This window comes from Bombina bombina, chromosome 3 (assembly GCF_027579735.1).
Source record: "Bombina bombina isolate aBomBom1 chromosome 3, aBomBom1.pri, whole genome shotgun sequence".
NCBI classification, from domain to species: Eukaryota; Metazoa; Chordata; class Amphibia; order Anura; family Bombinatoridae; genus Bombina; species Bombina bombina.
The window spans coordinates 260,659,245-260,685,909 of NC_069501.1; the positions used below are offsets into that span (position 1 = coordinate 260,659,245).

The 26,665-nt window shown below is 38.5% G+C and overlaps 1 protein-coding gene across 4 annotated transcripts in view; it reads right to left on the reverse strand.

Moving 5' to 3' along the window:
- CLUH (clustered mitochondria homolog) overlaps positions 1-26,665 on the reverse strand; it is a 251,373-nt gene that overhangs the window by 140,189 nt on the left and 84,519 nt on the right. For all 4 annotated transcript variants that reach the window (XM_053706279.1, XM_053706281.1, XM_053706277.1 and 1 more), the window contains exons 6-9: positions 21,443-21,597; positions 12,165-12,290; positions 8,998-9,145; positions 2,304-2,396 (exon numbers count right to left, since the gene is read on the reverse strand). In XM_053706279.1, the coding sequence (XP_053562254.1) occupies positions 2,304-2,396; positions 8,998-9,145; positions 12,165-12,290; positions 21,443-21,597 (522 nt within the window). The remainder of the gene's footprint in view (positions 1-2,303; positions 2,397-8,997; positions 9,146-12,164; positions 12,291-21,442; positions 21,598-26,665) is intronic.

Below are 26,665 nucleotides of genomic sequence, written 5' to 3' on the forward strand. Positions count from 1 at the left end.
ATCAACGTTGACTTAGAAGTCATATCCGCATTCCAAGATTGAAGCCATAAAGCTCTTCTAGCTAAAATAGCTAAAGACATATACCTGACATCAATTCTAATGATATAAAAAATGGCATCACAAATGAAATTATTAGCATGTTGAATTAGCTTAACAATGCTATACACATTAGGATCTGGTACTTGTTGCGCTAAAGTTTCCAACCAAAAAGTTGAAGCTGCAGCAACATCAGCCAAAGAAATAGCAGGCCTTAGAAGATGACCTGAACATAAATAAGCCTTCCTTAGATAAGATTCAAGCTTCCTATCTAAAGGATCTTTAAAAAAAGTACTATCTGCCATAGGAATAGTAGTATGCTTAGCAAGAGTAGAGATAGCCCCATCAACTTTGGGGATCTTTTCCCAAAACTCCAATCTTTCAGTCGGCAAAGGGTACAGTCTCTTAAACCTTGAAGAAGGAGTAAATGAAGTACCCAGACTATTCCATTCCCTAGAAATTACCTCTGAAATAGCATCAAGAACTGGAAAAACCTCTGGAATAACTACATGAGGTTTAAAAACAGAATTTAAACGTTTACTGGTTTTAATATCAAGAGGACTAGTCTCCTCCATATCTAATGCAATCAACACCTCTTTTAATAAAGAACGAATATACTCCATTTTAAATAAATATGAAGTTTTGTCAGTGTCAATATCTGAGGCAGAATCTTCTGAATCAGATAGATCCTCATTAGAGATAGATAAATCAGAATGCTGTCGGTCATTTAAAAATCCATCGAATTTATGAGAAGTTTTAATAGACCTTTTACGTTTATTAGAGGGTGGTATAACAGACAGGGCCTTCTGAATAGAATTAGAAACAAATTCTCTCACATTAACAGGAATATCCTGAACATTAGATGTTGAAGGAACAACAGCAGGTAATGGATTATTACTAATGGAAATATTGTCTGCGTTTGAAAGTTTATCATGACAACTAACACAAACTACAGCCGGAGGAACAGTTACCACAAGTTTACAACAAATGCACTTAGCTTTGGTAGAACCGACATCAGGCAGCAGCATTCCAGAAGTAGATTCTGATACAGGGTCAGATTGGGACATCTTGCAATATGTAATAGAAAAAAGAACATATAAAGCAAAATTATCAATTTCCTTATATGACAGTTTCAGGAATGGGAAAATATGCAAAAAGAATAAGCCTCTGGAAACCAGAAGCAAAAATACATGAAGACTTGAATAATGTCAAAAGTCTGGCGCCAAGTATGACGCCCACAACTGACAAAATATTTTTTGGCGCCAAAAACGTCTGCAACAAACACGAGCGTCATAGATGACGCAACTACGTGAAAATTTTCGGCACCAAGTAAGACACTGGAAATGACGAAAATACGTCAACAAACGTAATTCTCGCGCCAAAAATTACGCAATAAATTATAGCATTTTGCGCACCCGCGAGCCTAACAGCTGGCAATTTGGAAAAATAGTCAATTTTGAAAAATTTCAGGTAAGAAATTTTTTTTTTTTCTTCTCTCAGATGTGCATTTCCCAAAATGAAACTGACAGTCTGTAAAAAGGAAATATACTGATTAACCTGAATCATGGCAAATAGAAGTACAACATATTTAGAACTTCACATTTAAAGTGCCAAACCATAGCTAAGAATGTCTTAAATAAAGGAAAACATACTTACCAAAAGACACTCATCTACATAAAGTAGATAGCCAAACCAGTACTGAAACGAGAATCAGCAGAGGTAATGGTATATAAGAGTATATCGTCAATCTGAAAAGGGAGGTAGGAGATGAATCTCTACGACCGATAACAGAGAACCTATGAAATAGATCCCCGTTAGGATGACCATTGCATTCAATAGGTAATACTCCCTTCACATCTCTCTGTCATTCACTGCACTCTGAGAGGAACCGGGCTTCAGCATGCTGAGAAGCGCATATCAACGTAGAAATCTAGCACAAACTTACTTCACCACCTCCATAGGAGGCAACGTTTGTAAAACTGAATTGTGGGTGTGGTGGGGGTGTATTTATAGGCATTTTGAGGTTTGGGAAACTTTGCCCCTCCTGGTAGGAATGTATATCCCATACGTCACTAGCTCATGGACTCTTGCCAATTACAAGAAATAAATATATAAAGTTAATTAATGGTAATAATTATCAGTTTGAGGCATCTTCTTTAGTCTATGTGCGAGTATAATATTGTCAAAGGTCTCTGACCAATACCAATATTAGTGACCATCCAAGACTGGGCAGTCCTGATTATTAACAAATAAGCAGATGGTGTTACCTTAAATATGGCTCTCTCACGCAGAAGTCTTTCAGGCAAGTTTTTGCGAGGCAGTTCCCTTGTGGTCTGCAATTCTTCATTCCAGTCTCTGGTCTGAAACATATTATATTTATTATTTTTCTTTTCTGCACATAAGATAGATCATTATATTTTATATATTATTCTTTACTAGATTTGTCTGTGCTGTGAAAAAAAGGTTTGTTTTAATATATTTCCAGATAATTTAAATGAACAATCTTTTTTTTTTTTTTTTTAAATTTAAAGTTGGATGCGTCAATAAATCCTGTTTCCAACGTTTCAGCCCCCATTTGGGCCTTTGTCAATGGGGGAAAAAACTCTGGAATAAACACACAATGTTTGCAAAAGAAGGAGCTGTGTCTTCATGATTCTTATAAATATTTGGACTGACTACAGCAGAGAAGTTTTTGACCCCTTATGGACGTGTGTGTGTGTATCTCTCTCTCTCTATATATATATATATACACATACACACACACATTAACAATTTTTTGCAAAATGTAAGGTGGTTTAATTTGCCAGAGGAACACAAAAAAAAAATAATAATAAAAAAAAAAAATGTATGGCCATGACAGGCCTTTAACATAAAAAACAGAATTTATGTTTACCTGATAAATTACTTTCTCCAACGGTGTGTCCGGTCCACGGCGTCATCCTTACTTGTGGGATATTCTCTTCCCCAACAGGAAATGGCAAAGAGCCCAGCAAAGCTGGTCACATGATCCCTCCTAGGCTCCGCCTACCCCAGTCATTCGACCGACGTTAAGGAGGAATATTTGCATAGGAGAAACCATATGGTACCGTGGTGACTGTAGTTAAAGAAAATAAATTATCAGACCTGATTAAAAAAAAAAACCAGGGCGGGCCGTGGACCGGACACACCGTTGGAGAAAGTAATTTATCAGGTAAACATAAATTCTGTTTTCTCCAACATAGGTGTGTCCGGTCCACGGCGTCATCCTTACTTGTGGGAACCAATACCAAAGCTTTAGGACACGGATGAAGGGAGGGAGCAAATCAGGTCACCTAAATGGAAGGCACCACGGCTTGCAAAACCTTTCTCCCAAAAATAGCCTCAGAAGAAGCAAAAGTATCAAACTTGTAAAATTTGGTAAAAGTATGCAGTGAAGACCAAGTCGCTGCCCTACATATCTGATCAACAGAAGCCTCGTTCTTGAAGGCCCATGTGGAAGCCACAGCCCTAGTGGAATGAGCTGTGATTCTTTCGGGAGGCTGCCGTCCGGCAGTCTCGTAAGCCAATCTGATGATGCTTTTAATCCAAAAAGAGAGAGAGGTAGAAGTTGCTTTTTGACCTCTCCTTTTACCGGAATAAACAACAAACAAGGAAGATGTTTGTCTAAAATCCTTTGTAGCATCTAAATAGAATTTTAGAGCGCGAACAACATCCAAATTGTGCAACAAACGTTCCTTCTTTGAAACTGGTTTCGGACACAGAGAAGGTACGATAATCTCCTGGTTAATGTTTTTGTTAGAAACAACTTTTGGAAGAAAACCAGGTTTAGTACGTAAAACCACCTTATCTGCATGGAACACCAGATAAGGGGGAGAACACTGCAGAGCAGATAATTCTGAAACTCTTCTAGCAGAAGAAATTGCAACTAAAAACAAAACTTTCCAAGATAATAACTTAATATCAACGGAATGTAAGGGTTCAAACGGAACCCCCTGAAGAACTGAAAGAACTAAGTTGAGACTCCAAGGAGGAGTCAAAGGTTTGTAAACAGGCTTAATTCTAACCAGAGCCTGAACAAAGGCTTGAACATCTGGCACAGCTGCCAGCTTTTTATGAAGTAACACAGACAAGGCAGAAATCTGTCCCTTCAGGGAACTTGCAGATAATCCTTTTTCCAATCCTTCTTGAAGGAAGGATAGAATCTTAGGAATCTTAACCTTGTCCCAAGGGAATCCTTTAGATTCACACCAACAGATATATTTTTTCCAAATTTTGTGGTAAATCTTTCTAGTTACAGGCTTTCTGGCCTGAACAAGAGTATCGATAACAGAATCTGAGAACCCTCGCTTCGATAAGATCAAGCGTTCAATCTCCAAGCAGTCAGCTGGAGTGAAACCAGATTCGGATGTTCGAACGGACCCTGAACAAGAAGGTCTCGTCTCAAAGGTAGCTTCCAAGGTGGAGCCGATGACATATTCACCAGATCTGCATACCAAGTCCTGCGTGGCCACGCAGGAGCTATCAAGATCACCGACGCCCTCTCCTGATTGATCCTGGCTACCAGCCTGGGGATGAGAGGAAACGGCGGGAACACATAAGCTAGTTTGAAGGTCCAAGGTGCTACTAGTGCATCCACTAGAGCCGCCTTGGGATCCCTGGATCTGGACCCGTAGCAAGGAACTTTGAAGTTCTGACAAGAGGCCATCAGATCCATGTCTGGAATGCCCCACAGCTGAGTGACTTGGGCAAATATTTCCGGATGGAGTTCCCACTCCCCCGGATGCAATGTCTGACGACTCAGAAAATCCGCTTCCCAATTTTCCACTCCTGGGATGTGGATAGCAGACAGGTGGCAGGAGTGAGACACCGCCCATAGAATGATTTTGGTCACTTCTTCCATCGCTAGGGAACTCCTTGTTCCCCCCTGATGGTTGATGTACGCAACAGTTGTCATGTTGTCTGATTGAAACCGTATGAACTTGGCCCTCGCTAGCTGAGGCCAAGCCTTGAGAGCATTGAATATCGCTCTCAGTTCCAGAATATTTATCGGTAGAAGAGATTCTTCCCGAGACCAAAGACCCTGAGCTTTCAGGGATCCCCAGACCGCGCCCCAGCCCATCAGACTGGCGTCGGTCGTGACAATGACCCACTCCGGTCTGCGGAATGTCATCCCTTGTGACAGGTTGTCCAGGGACAGCCACCAACGGAGTGAGTCTCTGGTCCTCTGATTTACTTGTATCTTCGGAGACAAGTCTGTATAGTCCCCATTCCACTGACTGAGCATGCACAGTTGTAATGGTCTTAGATGAATGCGCGCAAAAGGAACTATGTCCATTGCCGCTACCATCAAACCGATCACTTCCATGCACTGCGCTATGGAAGGAAGAGGAACGGAATGAAGTATCCGACAAGAGTCTAGAAGTTTTGTTTTTCTGGCCTCTGTCAGAAAAATCCTCATTTCTAAGGAGTCTATTATTGTTCCCAAGAAGGGAACCCTTGTTGACGGAGATAGAGAACTCTTTTCCACGTTCACTTTCCATCCGTGAGATCTGAGAAAGGCCAGGACAATGTCCGTGTGAGCCTTTGCTTGAGGAAGGGACGACGCTTGAATCAGAATGTCGTCCAAGTAAGGTACTACAGCAATGCCCCTTGGTCTTAGCACAGCTAGAAGGGACCCTAGTACCTTTGTGAAAATCCTTGGAGCAGTGGCTAATCCGAAAGGAAGCGCCACGAACTGGTAATGCTTGTCCAGGAATGCGAACCTTAGGAACCGATGATGTTCCTTGTGGATAGGAATATGTAGATACGCATCCTTTAAATCCACTGTGGTCATGAATTGACCTTCCTGGATGGAAGGAAGAATAGTTCGAATGGTTTCCATCTTGAACGATGGAACCTTGAGAAACTTGTTTAAGATCTTGAGATCTAAGATTGGTCTGAACGTTCCCTCTTTTTTGGGAACTATGAACAGATTGGAGTAGAACCCCATCCCTTGTTCTCTTAATGGAACAGGATGAATCACTCCCATTTTTAACAGGTCTTCTACACAATGTAAGAATGCCTGTCTTTTTATGTGGTCTGAAGACAACTGAGACCTGTGGAACCTCCCCCTTGGGGGAAGCCCCTTGAATTCCAGAAGATAACCTTGGGAGACTATTTCTAGCGCCCAAGGATCCAGAACATCTCTTGCCCAAGCCTGAGCGAAGAGAGAGAGTCTGCCCCCCACCAGATCCGGTCCCGGATCGGGGGCCAACATTTCATGCTGTCTTGGTAGCAGTGGCAGGTTTCTTGGCCTGCTTTCCCTTGTTCCAGCCTTGCATTGGTCTCCAAGCTGGCTTGGCTTGAGAAGTATTACCCTCTTGCTTAGAGGACGTAGCACTTTGGGCTGGTCCGTTTCTACGAAAGGGACGAAAATTAGGTTTATTTTTTGCCTAGAAAGGCCGATCCTGAGGAAGGGCGTGGCCCTTACCCCCAGTGATATCAGAGATAATCTCTTTCAAGTCAGGGCCAAACAGCGTTTTCCCCTTGAAAGGAATGTTAAGTAGCTTGTTCTTGGAAGACGCATCAGCTGACCAAGATTTCAACCAAAGCGCTCTGCGCGCCACAATAGCAAACCCAGAATTCTTAGCCGCTAACCTAGCCAATTGCAAAGTGGCGTCTAGGGTGAAAGAATTAGCCAATTTGAGAGCATTGATTCTGTCCATAATCTCCTCATAAGGAGGAGAATCACTATCGACCGCCTTTATCAGCTCATCGAACCAGAAACATGCGGCTGTAGCTACAGGGACAATGCATGAAATTGGTTGTAGAAGGTAACCCTGCTGAACAAACATCTTTTTAAGTAAACCTTCTAATTTTTTATCCATAGGATCTTTGAAAGCACAACTATCCTCTATGGGTATAGTGGTGCGTTTGTTTAAAGTGGAAACCGCTCCCTCGACCTTGGGGACTGTCTGCCATAAGTCCTTTCTGGGGTCGACCATAGGAAACAATTTTTTAAATATGGGGGGAGGGACGAAAGGAATACCGGGCCTTTCCCATTCTTTATTAACAATGTCCGCCACCCGCTTGGGTATAGGAAAAGCTTCTGGGAGCCCCGGGACCTCTAGGAACTTGTCCATTTTACATAGTTTCTCTGGGATGACCAACTTGTCACAATCATCCAGAGTGGATAATACCTCCTTAAGCAGAATGCGGAGATGTTCCAACTTAAATTTAAACGTAATCACATCAGGTTCAGCTTGTTGAGAAATGTTCCCTGAATCAGTAATTTCTCCCTCAGACAAAACCTCCCTGGCCCCATCAGACTGGGTTAGGGGCCCTTCAGAACCATTATTATCAGCGTCGTCATGCTCTTCAGTATCTAAAACAGAGCAGTCGCGCTTACGCTGATAAGTGTTCATTTTGGCTAAAATGTTTTTGACAGAATTATCCATTACAGCCGTTAATTGTTGCATAGTAAGGAGTATTGGCGCGCTAGATGTACTAGGGGCCTCCTGAGTGGGCAAGACTCGTGTAGACGAAGGAGGGAATGATGCAGTACCATGCTTACTCCCCTCACTTGAGGAATCATCTTGGGCATCATTGTCATTGTCACATAAATCACATTTATTTAAATGAATAGGAATTCTGGCTTCCCCACATTCAGAACACAGTCTATCTGGTAGTTCAGACATGTTAAACAGGCATAAACTTGATAACAAAGTACAAAAAACGTTTTAAAATAAAACCGTTACTGTCACTTTAAATTTTAAACTGAACACACTTTATTACTGCAATTGCGAAAAAACATGAAGGAATTGTTCAAAATTCACCAAATTTTCACCACAGTGTCTTAAAGCCTTAAAAGTATTGCACACCAAATTTGGAAGCTTTAACCCTTAAAATAACGGAACCAGAGCCGTTTTTAACTTTAACCCCTTTACAGTCCCTGGTATCTGCTTTGCTGAGACCCAACCAAGCCCAAAGGGGAATACGATACCAAATGACGCCTTCAGAAAGTCTTTTCTAAGTATCAGAGCTCCTCTCACATGCGACTGCATGTCATGCCTCTCAAAAACAAGTGCGCAACACCGGCGCGAAAATGAGGCTCTGCCTATGATTTGGGAAAGCCCCTAAAGAATAAGGTGTCTAAAACAGTGCCTGCCGATATTATTATATCAAAATACCCAGAATAAATGATTCCTCAAGGCTAAATATGTGTAAATAATGAATCGATTTAGCCCAGAAAAAGTCTACAGTCTTAATAAGCCCTTGTGAAGCCCTTATTTACGATCTTAATAAACATGGCTTACCGGATCCCATAGGGAAAATGACAGCTTCCAGCATTACATCGTCTTGTTAGAATGTGTCATACCTCAAGCAGCAAGAGACTGCTCACTGTTCCCCCAACTGAAGTTAATTGCTCTCAACAGTCCTGTGTGGAACAGCCATGGATTTTAGTGACGGTTGCTAAAATCATTTTCCTCATACAAACAGAAATCTTCATCTCTTTTCTGTTTCTGAGTAAATAGTACATACCAGCACTATTTCAAAATAACAAACTCTTGATTGAATAATAAAAACTACAGTTAAACACTAAAAAACTCTAAGCCATCTCCGTGGAGATGTTGCCTGTACAACGGCAAAGAGAATGACTGGGGTAGGCGGAGCCTAGGAGGGATCATGTGACCAGCTTTGCTGGGCTCTTTGCCATTTCCTGTTGGGGAAGAGAATATCCCACAAGTAAGGATGACGCCGTGGACCGGACACACCTATGTTGGAGAAATGCAAATATCCTGCTACTTCAAGAGACTCACTTTAGGCCCAATAGGGAACAAAAATTCTACTCACAAAAAAATGGGCAAGGCTCCTAAGCTTTCATTCCTGCTTTTTCATTGTTATCAATATTTCTCTTCAACACGACAATGCTTTGCTTAACAAAACAAAAACAAAACAAATAAAAAAAAACGCACAACAAACTTTTTAATCATTCAGCCCTACCTGTCCTGGAATGTGCTCTTCATAGCCCAGACGGGAGGTATAGGCATCTTCTGCTCTTACACAGTCCATGGCATGCTCAACTTGAGGAGCTGTCCAGCTGTACACCTGGAACGGGGTTGCAATCCGCTCAAATGGGTGTCTCTGAACCCTAAACAAAACAAGGCCAGAGTTGTTATTATATAAAAGAAAACAAAAATGATATTGCTATAGAAAATTCAATTAAATATGTTTAGCTAAACAATGGCAAACATTTTTATGGCCACACAATGTATACAGCAAAATTAGAAATTTACGCAGAGAGAAATACTACTGCCAAAATGCAAGAAATTAAAAACATACCCAGTGTTCTCCCCGAAACCTATTTCTCCACAGGACCTACCAAGCTGATTTTACAGAACACCAAGTTAAAATTAAAGCCAATATTAAGCTAAAATTTGCTAATATTTTATTTATTTATTTTTTGCACACATTAGCATTGATTCACTGTGTTAAATTAATTTGTGCATTGGCTAACCTAAGTAACATATATAAATAACAGAAAATGTTATAATATTACAAAGTATTACACTGCCTCCACCCGGCTACTTCCTAATGCCAACCGGCTAGCAAAATTTTCTGTAGAGAAAAAGGACAGAAAATATTAAACTGTGTACAAGATAAATGGAGATACATGTAAGCACATCTAGTGCCGAAGTTATTGTCAGCACATTTGCACTGGTGTAGGTCAAACTAGTCATAGGTTATTTGTCTGCATGCAAAAACAAACAGGTTGAAATTCCACAGGAGGGATTCATTAGCACAGTCAATGATCCAATGCGCAAGTCTGATTTGAATTCTTCAAGGTGAAGCAGAAATGGAGGTTTGAAATAAACCAATGTTAAATGTTCTGAATTCTCTATGCCTGATTTAACAAAAAAAGAAAGCCCTAGTTATTTTCCCCACATAGGGGGTATATTAATGATCGGATGATTGCCGTTCTTTTACAGATTTAATGAGACTACGCCACAAGTTTTAAACGTTGGGACATGCCTATCGATTCCTGTCCCGTGGTTTTTACAGATCATTAACTTGCTGCTAGTAAAGCAGGCACACAATTTTATTCCGTTTTATTCTCTCAAAATAATTTAATGCTAATTGGTACAAAAAGCCAGACACTAAGCAAAGACTTACTTTGCTGCTTCACTGAGAAGCAGGTGCAGCATAAAGGCCTTAATAGTTTATTACTTATATATGGAGATTTTCTGCAGTAGCAAAACACTAATGTAGTCAAAACAAAAACCAAACTGTGTGTAGCGCTTGATATCTATTCTAGCCTGAGCTGCTTCCTTAATGAGTAAAGCGTACTGTAGTAATATAGAGGGGGTAGGAAACTAATACTGTGTTTGGAAGCTGAATACGCTTTATATGATATGAGTTTTTTGAAAGGGTAACTATTTACTTAACATTTTTATTGTGACAGAACCACATTAAAATGTTAGACATTGTTACCTTGTTGTAGATTTCCATGACTTGGTGACCACACAGAAGAGATTTGTGCAATATGATTTTTTATTTTTTTGTGTGATTTTAAAGGGACAGTCTACACCCTTATTAACATTCGCTTATACCTTAGATCGTGTTCACATTTTCCTAGCTCACCCCCTCTACCCTACTGAGTTTGCTTCACAAACTGAGATCTCAGAAATACAAACTTTGATTTCAGTCGTTAAAAATGGCCAATAAACTCCGCCCATTCCATTATCCTCCTACCTTGAACTCCCCTTCTCTTTCGATCTCATACTCGTGCATGTTCAACCACCTACGTCATTTACGCATGCTCCTATATACGGAAGTGACGTAGATGAAGTCCGTCTGTGCTGCACCTCTAAAACTAAGCAGTGTTTTTTTTCGTTCCTCCACTACACGCAAATTACTAAGAGATTTTAGTTCCGTTTTTTTAGGTTCCTCATAAGGTGCGCATGCGCGAAATGAAAGCGTGATCCTGATTTTTCATCCGTGATCAAATTTTGATTAGAGCGTTTCAATGGAGAGAATTATGAAGTAGTTAATAGGCGGAGCTGGTCGGCCATTTATAACGAATATAAACAGAGTTTGGATTAGGAATAATTCAGTTTGTGAAGCAGACTGGTTACGGTATAGGGAGTGAGTTAGAACAATCAGAACTGAATCTAACATATAAGCAAATGTTAATATGGGTGTAGACTGTCCCTTTAACTATCCATTGTGTGATCTGGAGAACAGACCTGAAATAGTGAGTCACGCTCTATCATAGTGTGACCTGACAGCTCTAGTAAGATCATGAGGCCCTTCAGCACTATCTGGGAGATGTTTGATTATTTCTTAATATTTAGGACCATTATATTTATGAATAAATTGACAAATGCACAATAAAAAGACGATGCAATAGCACTTTCAAATGTGCTCTCCCCGGTATCATGTGACAGTCATCAACCAATCACAAAATGCATATACATATGTACTGTACACTTTGCACATGCTCAGTAGGATCTGGAGCCTCGAAAAGTGTGCAATTAAAAGGAATGTGCAGTGTTTGTTTTTAATTGCATGTTTTATCTGAATCATTAAACTTTACTTTTGTGGCCCTTAAGCTCAAAAGGGATTTTCATATCCCTTTAACACTAACATCCTTAAGCGCAATAGGGATTTTACATCCCTTTAACACCAACATCCTTTTTTATTTTATTAAGCAACATACAAAATACAGTATAAAAATGCCCCTTTGCTCTAGATTAGACAAGAAAAACAATTGAGTGCAATGTCCCTTAAAAGGACACCAATTTTCATGTAACTGCCTGTAATAGACACTACTATAAAGAAGAGTATGCACAGATGCTGATCTAAAAATCCAGTATAAAAACTTTTTAAAAAGTATTTGAAGTTCCAAGTTTAGCACTGTTGATGAGGTTAGGATGGGACATTCAGTGAAAGGGGCTGGGAAAACAAGAGCATACACTCCCCCCTCCCCTGCATATGAAAAGACAGATAGCACAAACAGGAGCCAGCAGGGGTCTGTAAACGAGTGTACACATCCGGCACTGTGGGGCTTGGTTAGGAGTCTTAAAATCAGCACAATGTTAAAATGTCCCTTTAAGGTAAGCATAGTGTCTAGAAGTAATTACAAGCTGTTGAATATAAACCAGTTTTACCTTTTTTTCTGAAGAGCAGCAAAATTCCTTTTGAATGTAGGGCTGACCTGATTCAGCAGTTCCACTAAGGAGTGGCTGAGGAAGCTGGGGTTTGCCGGTTTGGGATTAAAGTTGTATGCTGTAGATCTGTAAAAAATAAATACACACTGGTTATTCCAAAGTGGATATCACGGCACAAGCATAGGTTGTTATTTAATAATAATAAAAAGAGGAGATGAGTTAACTGGATGCTCAATAGTGATTTATTTATGTGCTTATTTTAATAAAAGTAATATGATTTTGTTAATAAAAAAAGGAAAAATCATCCAATCAGACTTGCATTGTAGTCATGGTTAGCATAGCATATGCTGGAAGAATTTAGTTCAATGATACAGAGCGTGAAGCAGCCAGGGATAAAACAAACCATACGCAAAAAAATAAGTTTCACAATATAAACTAAAATAATAAAAAAAAGATACATTTCAAAGAAATGTTAAAAATGAGTTTCGCAATGCAGTGTAGTGTTAAAGAACAAACATGGTGGAGGATTTTATACTATTAATAAAGGTGTTTATATTTGTCTGGTACAAAAGATTACTATAATTAAAAGATGTTGCAAGTTATAAAGGACTATGAAATACAGCATGTGTATTTAGATCACATAAATTAAACAGGAATACAGACTAACATAAAATAACCCAATTGGACCCTGCAATCTAGAATGTTAATCCAGGCATTAAAGTACATTTTAATGAATGCAGTCAAATATAACAATTAGGCCCTACATACATGTTTTAAAACATTTAAACTATAATCTTCTAAACAAAATCTGCATGTTTACAAACTAACAGCTGACCAGGATGCTCCGCTTGTAAACCCTCTTAATTGGAAGTTCTAGCGGTAATATGACATGCTCTAATTTGTTACAGCATGCAAACTGTGTGTTTTTAACTATGTGTTTAACACATTTACAGGGATTAAAGTACATCGCTGGAGCTGCACAGAACTGCTGGCTGGGTGACTGCTGTTGCCGATTGGGTCAGGAGCAGTTTCTTCTTAGACCAACGGCTCCTGAGAACTACTTTTACTATGTTAAACATATAGAGGGATTAAACATATAGAGTTGCATGATAACAAATGCTAACATTCCATGCTCTAACAAATTCGATAATGTAATTTTCCCATTACAATGGCCCTTTAAGTATATATTAACCACTCGAACACTCTTCATGAGCTACTGTATAATATAGAACTATTAAAAGAAAAGTAATAAACATTATTTATCTTTTTGAAAGCGATTTAAACCTGAACTTTATTACAGCGGTTATGTCCTCTATCTCCTCAGTTTCCTGACTCTAAAAACATAAATTTACATTTCATAATTAATTACACAGAAGAAGAAAGTTCACCAAAAACAAAGGTGAAATATGTTCACAAGCAAACACTCTGTGCCTATTATCTTCATTTCATGTTTGTCCTCATCTATGCACAAAAATGAGCTGTTAATTTCTTTGTAATGTGGGACGTTTCAGTCTGAGCTCGGATACATGACTATTAAAACTGAAAATAATCGTGTCAGAGATGGCGGAGGAGGGCAGATGGATATACTCATGACTGTCCAAGATCGCCTCCAGTTGTATGATGGGCACCAATACCTCATCACTGGAAAAAGATATTGGCACAGAATAGTTTCCTGTAAATGACTTTGGTTTGGTCAGTTTTGGCAACACCTACTGCAACTCTGTTCTGCAAGCACTTCATTTTTGTTGCTTGTTTTGGGAAAAAGTTCTGGCATACAATATCCAACCAGGAAGAAGGAAAGCTTGCTCACATGCCTGGCAGATCTCTTCCAACAGTATTGCCACAGAGAAAAATAAAGGAAAAATAAAGGAAGTCATTTCTCCAAAAAGGTTAATCTCCAGGCTGAATAAAGAAAATGAGCTATTTGATAACTGCACTCAATAGAAAGCTCACGAGTTCCTAAACTACGAGTTCCTAAGCTGCCTAGGATTCTAGCAGTTTACTTGAAAAGGGTTAACTACATGGACCAATTTTACTGATCTACCAAACATTCCGACGGTGTGATTTTTCCGTTGGAGTTACGACCCTTCAACACTTCTAGGGATGCCCCCAACCCTGACAGAATGTACGACCTTGTGGGGTTACTGTCCACCGTGGCAGTGGACCTAACCATCGACACTACATCACAATAGTGAAGAGTCATGGGTTCTGGCTTCTATTTTTTATGATAATATTGTAGAGAAGATTAATGCTCCAGTCATTGAAGAATTCTACGGCCTCAGACATTTCCAAAAACTCTGAGTTAAGTTTCTACCAATCCAGAGACAAACTATTTGAGACAACAAAAACAAATAAAAGGTAAGTAACAGACACCAAGAAAGAAAAATAGAAATGGTTTGTAGCCCCAGGGATCAAGGTGATCAGAAGGACATAACTGCTTGCGGTGCATATTGCGATAAATTACTGCACACCTTCTCTAGATTCCAGTTGATTGCAAACGGTAGAACCTTTAACATTTACATTCCTTCTGGTGCAGCCCTCTTACTGGGAATGGGTTTTTAGCCTACTTTCCATAGAGTCCTCAGTGGTTTAACAGTGTTTGAGATTAATTCTGAGGTTGTACTGCATTGACCCGGATAACAATCCTCAGTTGGAAAATTTGATGGCACTACGTCTCAATTTTTATTCCTAAGGGGCATTAGCACTCTAACTATAGTTTTGTTCTTAATTATCATTATGTGTGGTCTGATGGTGCTATGTATCAATGAATAGTATTTACAAATTCGGTTAAGAACAAAAAGCTATACTGTATAAGCACTTATTAATCCCCTCATATGTTATGCGTGTTCGTCATACAATAATAAAAAGTAAAACTTTATTGGTAAAAAATGTGGGTAACTGCAACAATAATTTTTCCTTAAACACAATAAGACAGTTAAAACAATTGAAACCATATAATATTTCTAACTATCCAAGGGATTTTTTCCGAATATACAAGGCAGTGACTCTGATATTAAATCCCATGAGCATTATATACCAACAATTATAAATTTACGGCTCCTATGATGCAAACTTTTATAGCATTCTGATACTAAGCATAACATGGAATAATATTGTGAAATTAATTTCATGTCATTATACACAATTATAAGCTGCATTTCAGTTTTCAAACATCCCTACATTTTTGTCCAATAAAGTTTTAATTTTTATTATTGTATTTTATTACCATTGCAGTGCCTCTCTTTGCTGGTAATATTTGCCATCAAACACAAATATATTATGTTTCAGAACAAACTCCATCAATTTCAATACAAAGTAAGTGTATTTGGAGAACTCGCTCCCTCTTGTTTTTAAGTAATATCTGATTGCTCTCAAACCTACAGTGTGGGGAATCGAAGAGTACAGAGACTGAACATCAAGGGTTACTAAAAGAGTGTTGTCCCTAGCATTTACATTATACAGTTTTCTTAACACATCATTAGTGTCCTGGAAATAAGAGGGCAATGACGTGAGAAATGGTCACAGAAAAAAAAAATCAATATATCTGCAAGCATTTTCCATTGGTCCTCCTATGCCCGAGATTATAGGCCTACCTGGGGGTTTCCTTACGCCTAGATTTACAGTTCTGCGTTAGCCATCCAAACCAGCATTAAGGGGTCCTAACGCTGGTTTTGGCCGCCCGCTGGTATTTAGAGTCAGTCAGGAAAGGGTCTAACGCTCACTTTCCAAACACGACTTTTCCATACCGCAGATCCCCTTACGCCAATTGCGTATCCTATCATTTCAATGGGATCTTTCTAACGCTGGTATTTAGAGTCTTGGCTGAAGTGAGCGTTAGAACTCTAACGACAAGACTCCAGCCGCAGAAAAAAGTCAGGAGTTAAGAGCTTTATGGGCTAACGCCGGTTCATAAAGCTCTTAACTACTGTGCTCTAAAGCAGTGGTTGCCAACCGAGGTCCTCAAGGACCCCCAACAGTCCTGGTTTTCATTATAGCTAAACCAGTGCTCAGGTGAAATAATCAGCTGATCTGTAACCAACCTGCTCTCATCCATCAGCTGATTATTTCACCTGTGCACTGGTTCAGCTATAATGAAAACCAGGACTGTTGGGGGTCCTTGAGGACCGCGGTTGGCAACCACTGCTTTAGAGCACAGTAGTTAAGAGCTTTATGAACCGGCGTTAGCCCATAAAGCTCTTAACTACTGTGCTCTAAAGCAGTGGTTGCCAACCGCGGTCCTCAAGGACCCCCAACAGTCCTGGTTTTCATTATAGCTGAACCAGCGCACAGGTGAAATAATCAGCTGATGGATGAGAGCAGGTTGGTTACAGATCAGCTGATTATTTCACCTGAGCACTGGTTTAGCTATAATGAAAACCAGGACTGTTGGGGGTCCTTGAGGACCGCGGTTGGCAACCATTGCTCTAAAGTACACCAACACCCATAAACTACCTATGTATCCCTAAACCGAGGTCCCCCCACATCGCCGCCACTATAATTAAATTTTTTAACCCCTAATCTGCCGACCGCACACCGCCGCAACCTACATTATCCCTATGTACCCCTAATCTGCTGCCCCTAACATCGCTGACCCCTACATAATATTTATTAACCCCTAATCTGCCCCCCCCCCCCCAACGTCGCCGCAACCTACCTACACTTATTAACCCCTAAACCGCCGACTGGACCTAGCCGCTACTCTAATAAATGTATTAACCCCCAAAACCGCCTCACTCCCGCCTCAAAAACCTAATAATAAATAGTATTAACCCCTAATCTGCCCTCCCTAACATCGCTGACACCTAACTTCAAGTATTAACCCCTAATCTGCCGACCAGACCTCACCGCTGCTATAATAAATGTTTTAACCCCTAAAGCTAAGTCTAACCCTAACACCCCCCTAAATTAAATATAATTTAAATCTAACGAAATAAAATAAATCTTATTAAATAAAGTAATCCTATTTAAAGCTAAATACTTACCTGTAAAATAAACCCTAATATAGCTACAATATATAACTAATAATTATATTGTAGCTATTTTAGGAATTATATTTATTTTACAGGCAACTTTGTATTTATTTTAACTAGGTACAATAGCTATTAAATAGTTATTAACTATTTAATAGCTACCTAGTTAAAATAATTACAAAATTACCGGTAAAATAAATCCTAACCTAAGTTACAATTAAACCTAACACTACACTATCAATAAATTAATTAAATAAACTACCTACAATTATCTACAATTAAATCAACTAAACTAAATTACAAAAAAACACAAACACTAAATTACAAAAATAAAAAAATATTACAAGAATTTTAAACTAATTACACCTACTCAAAGCCCCCCAAAATAAAAAAATTCCCTACCCTATTCTAAAATAAAAAGTTAACAGCTCTTTTACCTTAGCAGCCCTTAAAAGGGCCTTTTGCGGGGCATGCCCCAAAGTAAACAGCTCTTTTGCATTTTAAAAAAACATACAATACCCCCCCACCCCCAACATTACAACACACCACCCACATACCCCTAATCTAACCCAAACCCCCTTAAAAAACCTAACACTAAGCCCCTGAAGATCTCCCTACCTTATCTTCACCACGCCGGGTATCACCGATCCGTCCAGAAGAGGCTCCGAAGTCTTCATCCTATCCGGCAAGAAGAGGACATCCGGATCGGTAGACATGTTCATCCAGGCGGCGTCTTCTATCTTCATCCATCCGGCGCGGAGAGGGACCATCTTGAAGCAGCCGACGCGGATCCATCCTCTTCTTCCGGCGACTCCCGACAAATGAAGGTTCCTTTAAGGGACGTCATCCAAGATGGCGTCCCTCGAATTCCGATTGGCTGATAGGATTCTATCAGCCAATCGGAATTAAGGTAGGAAAAATCTGATTGGCTGATCCAATCAGATTGAGCTCGCATTCTATTGGCTGATCGGAACAGCCAATAGAATGCAAGCTCAATCTAATTGGCTGATTGGATCAGCCAATCCGATTTTTCCTACCTTAATTCCGATTGGCTGATAGAATCCTATCAGCCAATCTGAATTCGAGGGACGCCATCTTGGATGACGTCCCTTAAAAGAACCTTCATTCGTCGGGAGTCGCCGGAAGAAGAGGATGGCTCCGCGCCGGCTGCTTCAAGATGGTCCCGCTCCGCGCCGGATGGATGAAGATAGAAGACGCTGCCTGGATGAACATGTCTACCGGTCCGGATGTCCTCTTCTTGCCGGATAGGATGAAGACTTCGGAGCCTCTTCTGGACCTCTTCTTGCCGGATAGGATGAAGACTTCGGACCCTCTTCTGGACGGATCGGTGATACCCGGCGTGGTGAAGATAAGGTAGGGAGATCTTCAGGGGCTTAGTGTTAGGTTTTTTAAGGGGGGTTTGGGTTAGATTAGGGGTATGTGGGTGGTGGGTTGTAATGTTGGGGGGGTATTGTATGTTTTTTTAAAATGCAAAAGAGCTGTTTACTTTGGGGCATGCCCCGCAAAAGGCCCTTTTAAGGGCTGCTAAGGTAAAAGAGCTGTTAACTTTTTATTTTAGAATAGGGTAGGGAATTTTTTTATTTTGGGGGGCTTTGTTATTTTTTTAGGGGGCTTAAAGTAGGTGTAATTAGTTTAAAATTCTTGTAATCTTTTTTTATTTTTTGTAATTTAGTGTTTGTTTTTGTAATTTAGTTTAGTTAGTTTAATTGTAGATAATTGTAGGTAGTTTATTTAATTAATTTATTGATAGTGTAGTGTTAGGTTTAATTGTAACTTAGGTTAGGATTTATTTTACAGGTAATTTTGTAATTATTTTAACTAGGTAGCTATTAAATAGTTATTAACTATTTAATAGCTATTGTACCTGGTTAAAATAAATACAAAGTTGCCTGTAAAATAAATATAAATCCTAAAATAGCTACAATATAATTATTCAATATATTGTAGCTATATTAGGGTTTATTTTACAGGTAAGTATTTAGCTTTAAATAGGATTAATTTATTTAATAAGATTTATTTTATTTCGTTAGATTTAAATTATATTTAACTTAGGGGGGTGTTAAGGTTAGACTTAGCTTTAGGGGTTAATACATTTATTATAGTAGCAATGAGGTCCGGTCGGCAGATTAGGGGTTAATACTTGAAGTTAGGTGTCAGCGATGTTAGGGAGGGCAGATTAGGCGTTAATACTATTTATTATAGGGTTTTTGAGGCGGGAGTGAGGCGGTTTAGGGGTTAATACAGTTATTATAGTGGCGGCGAGGTCCGGTCAGCAGATTAGGGGTTAATAAGTGTAGGTAGGTAGCAGCGACGTTGGGGGGGCAGATTAGGGGTTAATAAATATAATATAGGGGTCGGCGATGTTAGGGGCAGCAGATTAGGGGTACATAGCTATAATGTAGGTTGCGGCGGTGTACAGAGCGGCAGATTAGGGGTTAATAATAAAATGCAGGGGTCAGCGATAGCGGGGGCGGCAGATTAGGGGTTAATAAGTGTAAGGTTAGGGGTGTTTAGACTTGGGGTACATGTTAGGGTGTTAGGTGCAGACTTAGGAAGTGTTTCCCCATAGGAAACAATGGGGCTGCGTTAGGAGCTGAACGCTGCTTTTTTGCAGGTGTTAGGTTTTTTTACAGCTCAAACTGCCCCATTGTTTCCTATGGGGGAATCGTGCACGAGCACGTTTTTGAAGCTGGCCGCGTCTGTAAGCAACGCTGGTATTGAGAGTTGAAGTGGCGGTAAATATGCCTGTACGCTCCCTTTTTGGAGCCTAACGCAGCCCTTCAGAGAACTCTAAATACCAGCGTTGTTTAAAAGGTGCGGGGGAAAAAAAAAACACGCGTAGCCAACGCACCCCTTCTAACGCAAAACTCTAAATCTAGCCGTTAGTTTTTGTGTAATTTTGGTATGCAATAGAAGGTGGGAACTCTTGGTTTTTTTTTTATAGATAAAATTATGTTCTTTTTGTGATATTAAGCTTTCGCTCAATGCTTGGTTATGGATGAACAAGAGTTAATTGTAGTAGATTTCATAGATCGACCTCTTGACTAAATCATATTGCATGTGATCATTTAGTTGCCTCATCACCTTATTCTGGTAGTAGACCTTATCCATTATTACTACATTGCCTCCTTTGTCTGACAATTCAAACTCTAGGTCTTTATTGATCATTAATTTAGACAATGCCTGCCTCTCAGATTGTCATCAACTACACGTGTAATGCCAATGTTTTTAGTATCGGCCACAATGCATTTTATAAAAGTGTGTATACTTGAAACCATAGTCAATGGGGGCATATATTCAGATTTTTAAAGTTAGATCTCACAGGAAATTTCTCATTCTCTCCATCTTGTTCTGATAATAATAATGATATTAAACGTATTTAGCGTTTCGTTATCAGTCTTTGAATTCAAGTTATTTTTTACTTTCTCTATTTTTCCAGACTTTTTTAAGAACTTGGTTGAGAGGAAAAGATGAGAGATTCACTACTGTAAGTTGATTACTTGCACTATGTGGTGCATCCCCTAAAAGTGATCCTGCCTCATTTGGTTCCTGGTTACCATTCTTTGGTTTCCTGGGTTCCCCCTGAATCTCCGGTTTCCTGGGTTCCCCCTGAATCTCCCGTTTCCTGGTGAGCAGAATTATCACATGATCTAGTAATGAAACTTTGATTGGATCTCCTCCAAAATACAGGGTGAAAAAAAAAAAAAAATCAGCTGGGATCGCAGAGAGTACTTTCACAGACATAGTGCCATGAATAATCACCATAGGAACAGTTATGCATATTGAAGGACTTGTATAATGAGTCCATTAAATAACACAGCTAGCCCTGAAACGTCTGCTGTAGCACACTACTATAATACCAAAAGGTAGAAACAGACATGATGCTAGTAGATGTAACAGGAATATATTTAAAAGGGGACAGTCTACTCCAAATATTTAATTGCTTTCAGTAAACAGAAAGTAAAGATCCCCCTTATCCCCCCTCTTAAGAGCCCCCTTGTCTCCCTGCTTTTGTAGCTTGCTCACCCCTTTTTGCATATAAGATGCAGGGAATTTTTGCAAATTTAATTTCCTAACTGCAATGGGAAGAGAGAGGCAGCGAGAAACCCAAATAACTCAATTAAAGAACATTTATTGTTTCTAACGTGGCTGGGCATTTATGGGTCATATGTTAGTGTTCATTTACCTACTGACCGCTAGCTTAATGTTATCATTTGAGTGTGTATTTACTTTTTAGATTTCTGCATATAGAATGCTAAGTGACAAGATATATGGATCGAGACTTACTGATTGAGGTAGAATCCTCGGGTTGAAGCTGTGATGCTCACGTGCCGATCCTCCATGGTTATCACGTAGAGATACATTAAGTCTCCATGCATTTTTCTATTGCCAGGAGGAGGGTTCCAACCACTCATGGTGAGAACTTTTAAACATTGCAAAGGCTGTAAAGAGCAAAGCTTTCTATTACAATATTAAACAAAATCGGGTATGTCGTTTTTCTTGATAACCCCCAAAAAAAGTCTGATTATGCAGAAAATGTTTGTCTGTGCTAAATTGAATTATTGATTTTGACTAAAAACCTCCAAAATTCCAAGATCCCAAGATTTCTATTACATAAGCAGACAGGACATTTATGTTAAAAGGTCTAATGTTTAATTTCAGGAACCTGGCCTGGACAAATTAGAACAGTCAGACAGACTTAACAACCATTACTTAAATCAGCCTGTGCTCATGCGACAGGTTCATATTTCACTCAAGACAGTTGATATAGTTTTATTTTTAATAATCATATATAAGAGCTCATACATAAAATGTCAGAAACAAATTAAAACATTTACAAATATTTGAATTTCAAGCATAAACTAATTTCTGATAAATTCATAAAAAAGATTCACAAAATGTTGCAGCCAAAGAGTTAGACATTTTGATTTGCCATGTAACTATATAAAAAAAACAAAAAAAAAAAAACGGTTACTGACAAAGTCCACAATGAAACCTGAAAAAGCTTGAAAATTCAAAGTTTAAAATAGACAGAATACACCAATTTTCATATAACTGCATGGAACAGACAAAGACGAATATGCACAGATGCTGGTCTAAAAACCCAGTTTAAAACCTTTTAAAAACTTACTTAGGAGCTCTGCTTAGCATTGTTGATGAGGTTAAGCTGGGACACCCACTGAAAGGGGCTTAGAAAGCAGGAAGATCAGACCCCCTTCCCCTGCATATAAAAAGACCCATTACACAAACAGGAGCTGCAGGAGTCTGTAGACTTGAGTCTACATCTAAAACTTTGAGGCTTGAGTCTGAAAATCAGCACAATGTTGTTAGAAAATGATTAAATTATTTTAAGAAGTTTATTTTGTAGGGCTGATAATTTTTGTGAATTTTGTCATTTTAATATGATTTTTTTGTGACACAAAAGTTAAAATTGTATATTTAACTACTATTAAAAAAGAAAAATTGTTTGATTTGAAAACAAACAAAAAAAATGTTTTTAACATTGTTTAAAAATGCTTATTAATCAGTTTCTTCATATTCAAAGTCTCTGTAGTGTTTCCCTTTCATAAATACACCACTACTGTTCCTGCCGACCTTAGTCCTGTGTCTACCTACTGGGAGTGAAGTAATGCAAAAAACATAATTTATGTAAGAACTTACCTGATAAATTCATTTCTTTCATATTAGCAAGGGTCGATGAGCTAGTGACGTATGGGATATACATTCCTACCAGGAGGGGCAAAGTTTCCCAAACCTTAAAATGCCTATAAATACACCCCTCACCACACCCACAATTCAGTTTAACGAATAGCCAAGAAGTGGGGTGATAAGAAAGGAACGAAAGCATCAAAAATAAGGAATTGGAATAATTGTGCTTTATACAAAAAAATCATAACCACCACAAAAACGGTGGGCCTCATGGACTCTTGCTAATATGAAAGAAATGAATTTATCAGGTAAGTTCTTACATAAATTATGTTTTCTTTCATGTAATTAGCAAGAATCCATGAGCTAGTGACGTATGGGATAGCAGATACCCAAGATGTGGAACTTCCAGGCAAGAGTCACTAGAGAGGGAGGGATAAAATAAAGACAGCCAATTCCGCTGAAAAATTAATCCACTACCCAAATCAAAAGTTTCAATTTTTACAATTAAAAAAACTGAAATTATAAGCAGAAGAATCAAACTGAATCAGCTGCCCGAAGTACTATTCTACCAAAAACTGCTTCTGAGGAAGAGAAAACATCAAAAAGGTAGAATTTAGTAAAAGTATGCAAAGAAGACCAAGTTATTGCTTTGCAAATCTGATCAACAGAAGCTTCATTCTTAAAAGTCCAGGAAGTAGAAACTGACCTAGTAGAATGAGCCGTAATCCTCTGAGGCGGGGATTAACCCGACTCCAAATAAGCAAGATGAATCAAAAGCTTTAACCAAGATGCCAAAGAAATGACAGAAGCCTTCTGACCTTTCGTAGAACCAGAAAAGATAACAAATAGACTAGAAGTCTGTCTGAAATCTGAGTAGCTTCAACATAATATTTCAAAACTCTTACCACATCCAAAAAATGTAAGAATCTTACCAAAGAATTCTTAGGATTAGGACACATGGAAGGGACAATAATTCCTCTACCAATGTTGTTAGAATTCACAACTTTAGGTAAAAAATTGAAATGAGGACAGCAAAAACCACCTTATCCTGATGAAAAATCAGAAAAAGGAGATTCACAAGAAAGAACAGATAATTCAAAAACTGTTCTAGCTGAAGAGATGTCTAAAAAGAACAATACTTTCCATGAAAGTAATTAATGTCCAAAGAAAGCATATGCTCAAACAGAAGAGCCTGTAAAGCCTTCAGAACCAAATTAAGACTCCAAGGAGGAGAAATTGGCTTAATGACAGGCTTGATACAAACCAAAGCCTGAACAAAACAATGAATATCAGAAAGATTTAGCAATTCTTACTGTGAAACAGCACAGGAAAAGCAGAGATTTTGATAAAAAGATCCTCTAACCATGTCTTGAAGAAACAACAAAGTTGAATCGTATGAGATTCCGCAGAACGAAAAGACTGAGCCAGTACCATGATACCGTCCAATAAGGAATACTGAGAACCTTGAAAAGATTCTTAGAGCTGTCGCTAGACCAGAAGGAAAAGCAACAATTGGTAATGCTTGTCAAAAAAAGAGAATCTCAGAAAATAAAAATAATCTGAATGAAAACAGAAAATGAAGATATGCATCTATTATATCTAATGTAAACAAAATAATGCCATCACTGACCAAAAAGGCAGAATAGACGATATAAACACCATTCTAAAAGATGGTACACTTATATGACAATTCAAAAAGATTTTTTATCTTTGGAACAATGAATAGTCTTGAATAAAACCCCAAAACCCAGTTCCAAAAATGAAACTGGAATAAATACCCCAGAAAACTCCAGGTCTGAGCAGCGCTTGAGCCCCAATGGGTGACCAGCCGCACTTCACCAGTACCCAAAACATATAGGTCTGAAACGCACTTCAGGAAAGTGTTAGTCTTACTGGAATAGCTGGAATATGATAGAGAAAAAAGACTTCTCACAGACGGTTTTACTCTGAATCCTATTCTGTAACGAAAGTCTAAGAAATTTGGACCGAATAGAACCAAACAAATTTCAAAAAAGTCTTAACCTGCCCCTTACCAGCCAAGCTGGAATAAGAACCGCACCTACATGCAAATTAGGGGAGCTGACTTTGAACTTTTAAAAGGCTTAAATGAAGAAAAAAACTTCCAATTATAAACATGTTACTTGGGGAAGAATTCAGGATTCCGTTCCTTAGTAAGAACAGAAAACCAATATAAGCTTAAAGTTTTAGTCTTAGAACTCAATCTTGAATCCAATTATGAACCAAATAATTGATTATCTTGGAAAAAAAGAAATATGGATTTAAGAAATCAAATTAGCATTCCAAGAATAAAATGACAAAGTTCTTCTAGCTAAAATAGCTAAAGACATAGATTAAACCTCATTTGCGAAAATATTTAATAAAATGACAACACAAATTAAATTATTAGCATGTTAATCAAGTTAAAGGACCAGTCAACACACTGGACTTGCGCAAACAACAAATGCAAGATAACAAGACAATGCAATACCACTTAGTCTGAACTTCAAACGAGTAGTAGATTTTGTCCTATTAACAATGCTAAACAAATCATAATCCGATACTTGATCTTAAAGTATCCAACCAGAAAGATGAAGCAATTGCAACATCAGCAAAATAAATTACAGGACTAATAAAAGTACCTGAAAATAATTTTCCTTAAATAAGATACAACCATCTGAAGGAAAAAAATAAATACTATTTGCTATAAGAATAATAGTATATTAGCAGGAGTAGAGATAGCCCCCTTAACTTGAGGAATCTTTCCTCAAAACTAACTGCCGGCAAAGAATACAATTTAAAAACCGAAAGAAGGACTAAAAGAAAATTGTCAGCCTATTCCATTCCCTAGTATCAGGAACTGGAAAAAAAAAACTCTGAAGAAATCACAGAAGATAAATAAGCAGAATTTAAATGTTAGCTAGTCTTTAAAATCCAAAGAACTAGTTACTTCAATATCCAAAATAATCAACACCTTTTGAACAAAGAACAAATGTACTCTATTAAAAAATAAAAAAGTAGATTTGTTAGTGTCAATATCTGATGAAGAAAAATTCTGAATGAGAAAAAAACACCATCAGAGAAAGATAATTCATTATGTTGTTGGTCATTTGAAACTTCATCAACTAAAAAAGAAGTTTGAAAAAGACCTAAAAATTTATTAGAAGGCGGCATGTCAGACAAAGCCTTTAAAATAGAATCAGAAAAAAATTCTTATAAATTTCTAAGTATATCTTGTACATAAGATGTAAAAAGAATAGCAATATATAAAGCATAAATACTAATGGATTCTGCATGTAAAAGTTTATCATGACAACTTATTACAAACCATAGCTAAAGATAAACATTCATAACATTTAAAATAAATGGACTTAGCTTTGGTAGGACTGATCTCAGTCAACAAGAATCCCTCAGTATGTTCTGATCCAGGAATAATGTATGGAAAAACATAATTATGCTTACGTGATAAATTTATTTCTCTTGTAGTGTATCCAGTCCACGGATCATCCATTACTTATGGGATATTCTCCTTCCCAACAGGAAGTTGCAAGAGGATCACCCACAGCAGAGCTGCTATATAGCTCCTCCTCTAACTGCCATATCCAGTCATTTGACCAAAACAAACAGAGAAAGGAGAAACCATAGGGTGCAGTGGTGACTGTAGTTTAATTAAATTTTAGACCTGCCTTAAAATGACAGGGCGGGCCGTGGACTGGATACACTACAAGAGAAATAAATTTATCAGGTAAGCATAAATTATGTTTTCTCTTGTTAAGTGTATCCAGTCCACGGATCATCCATTACTTATGGGATACCAATACCAAAGCTAAAGTACACGGATGATGGGAGGGACAAGGCAGGGAT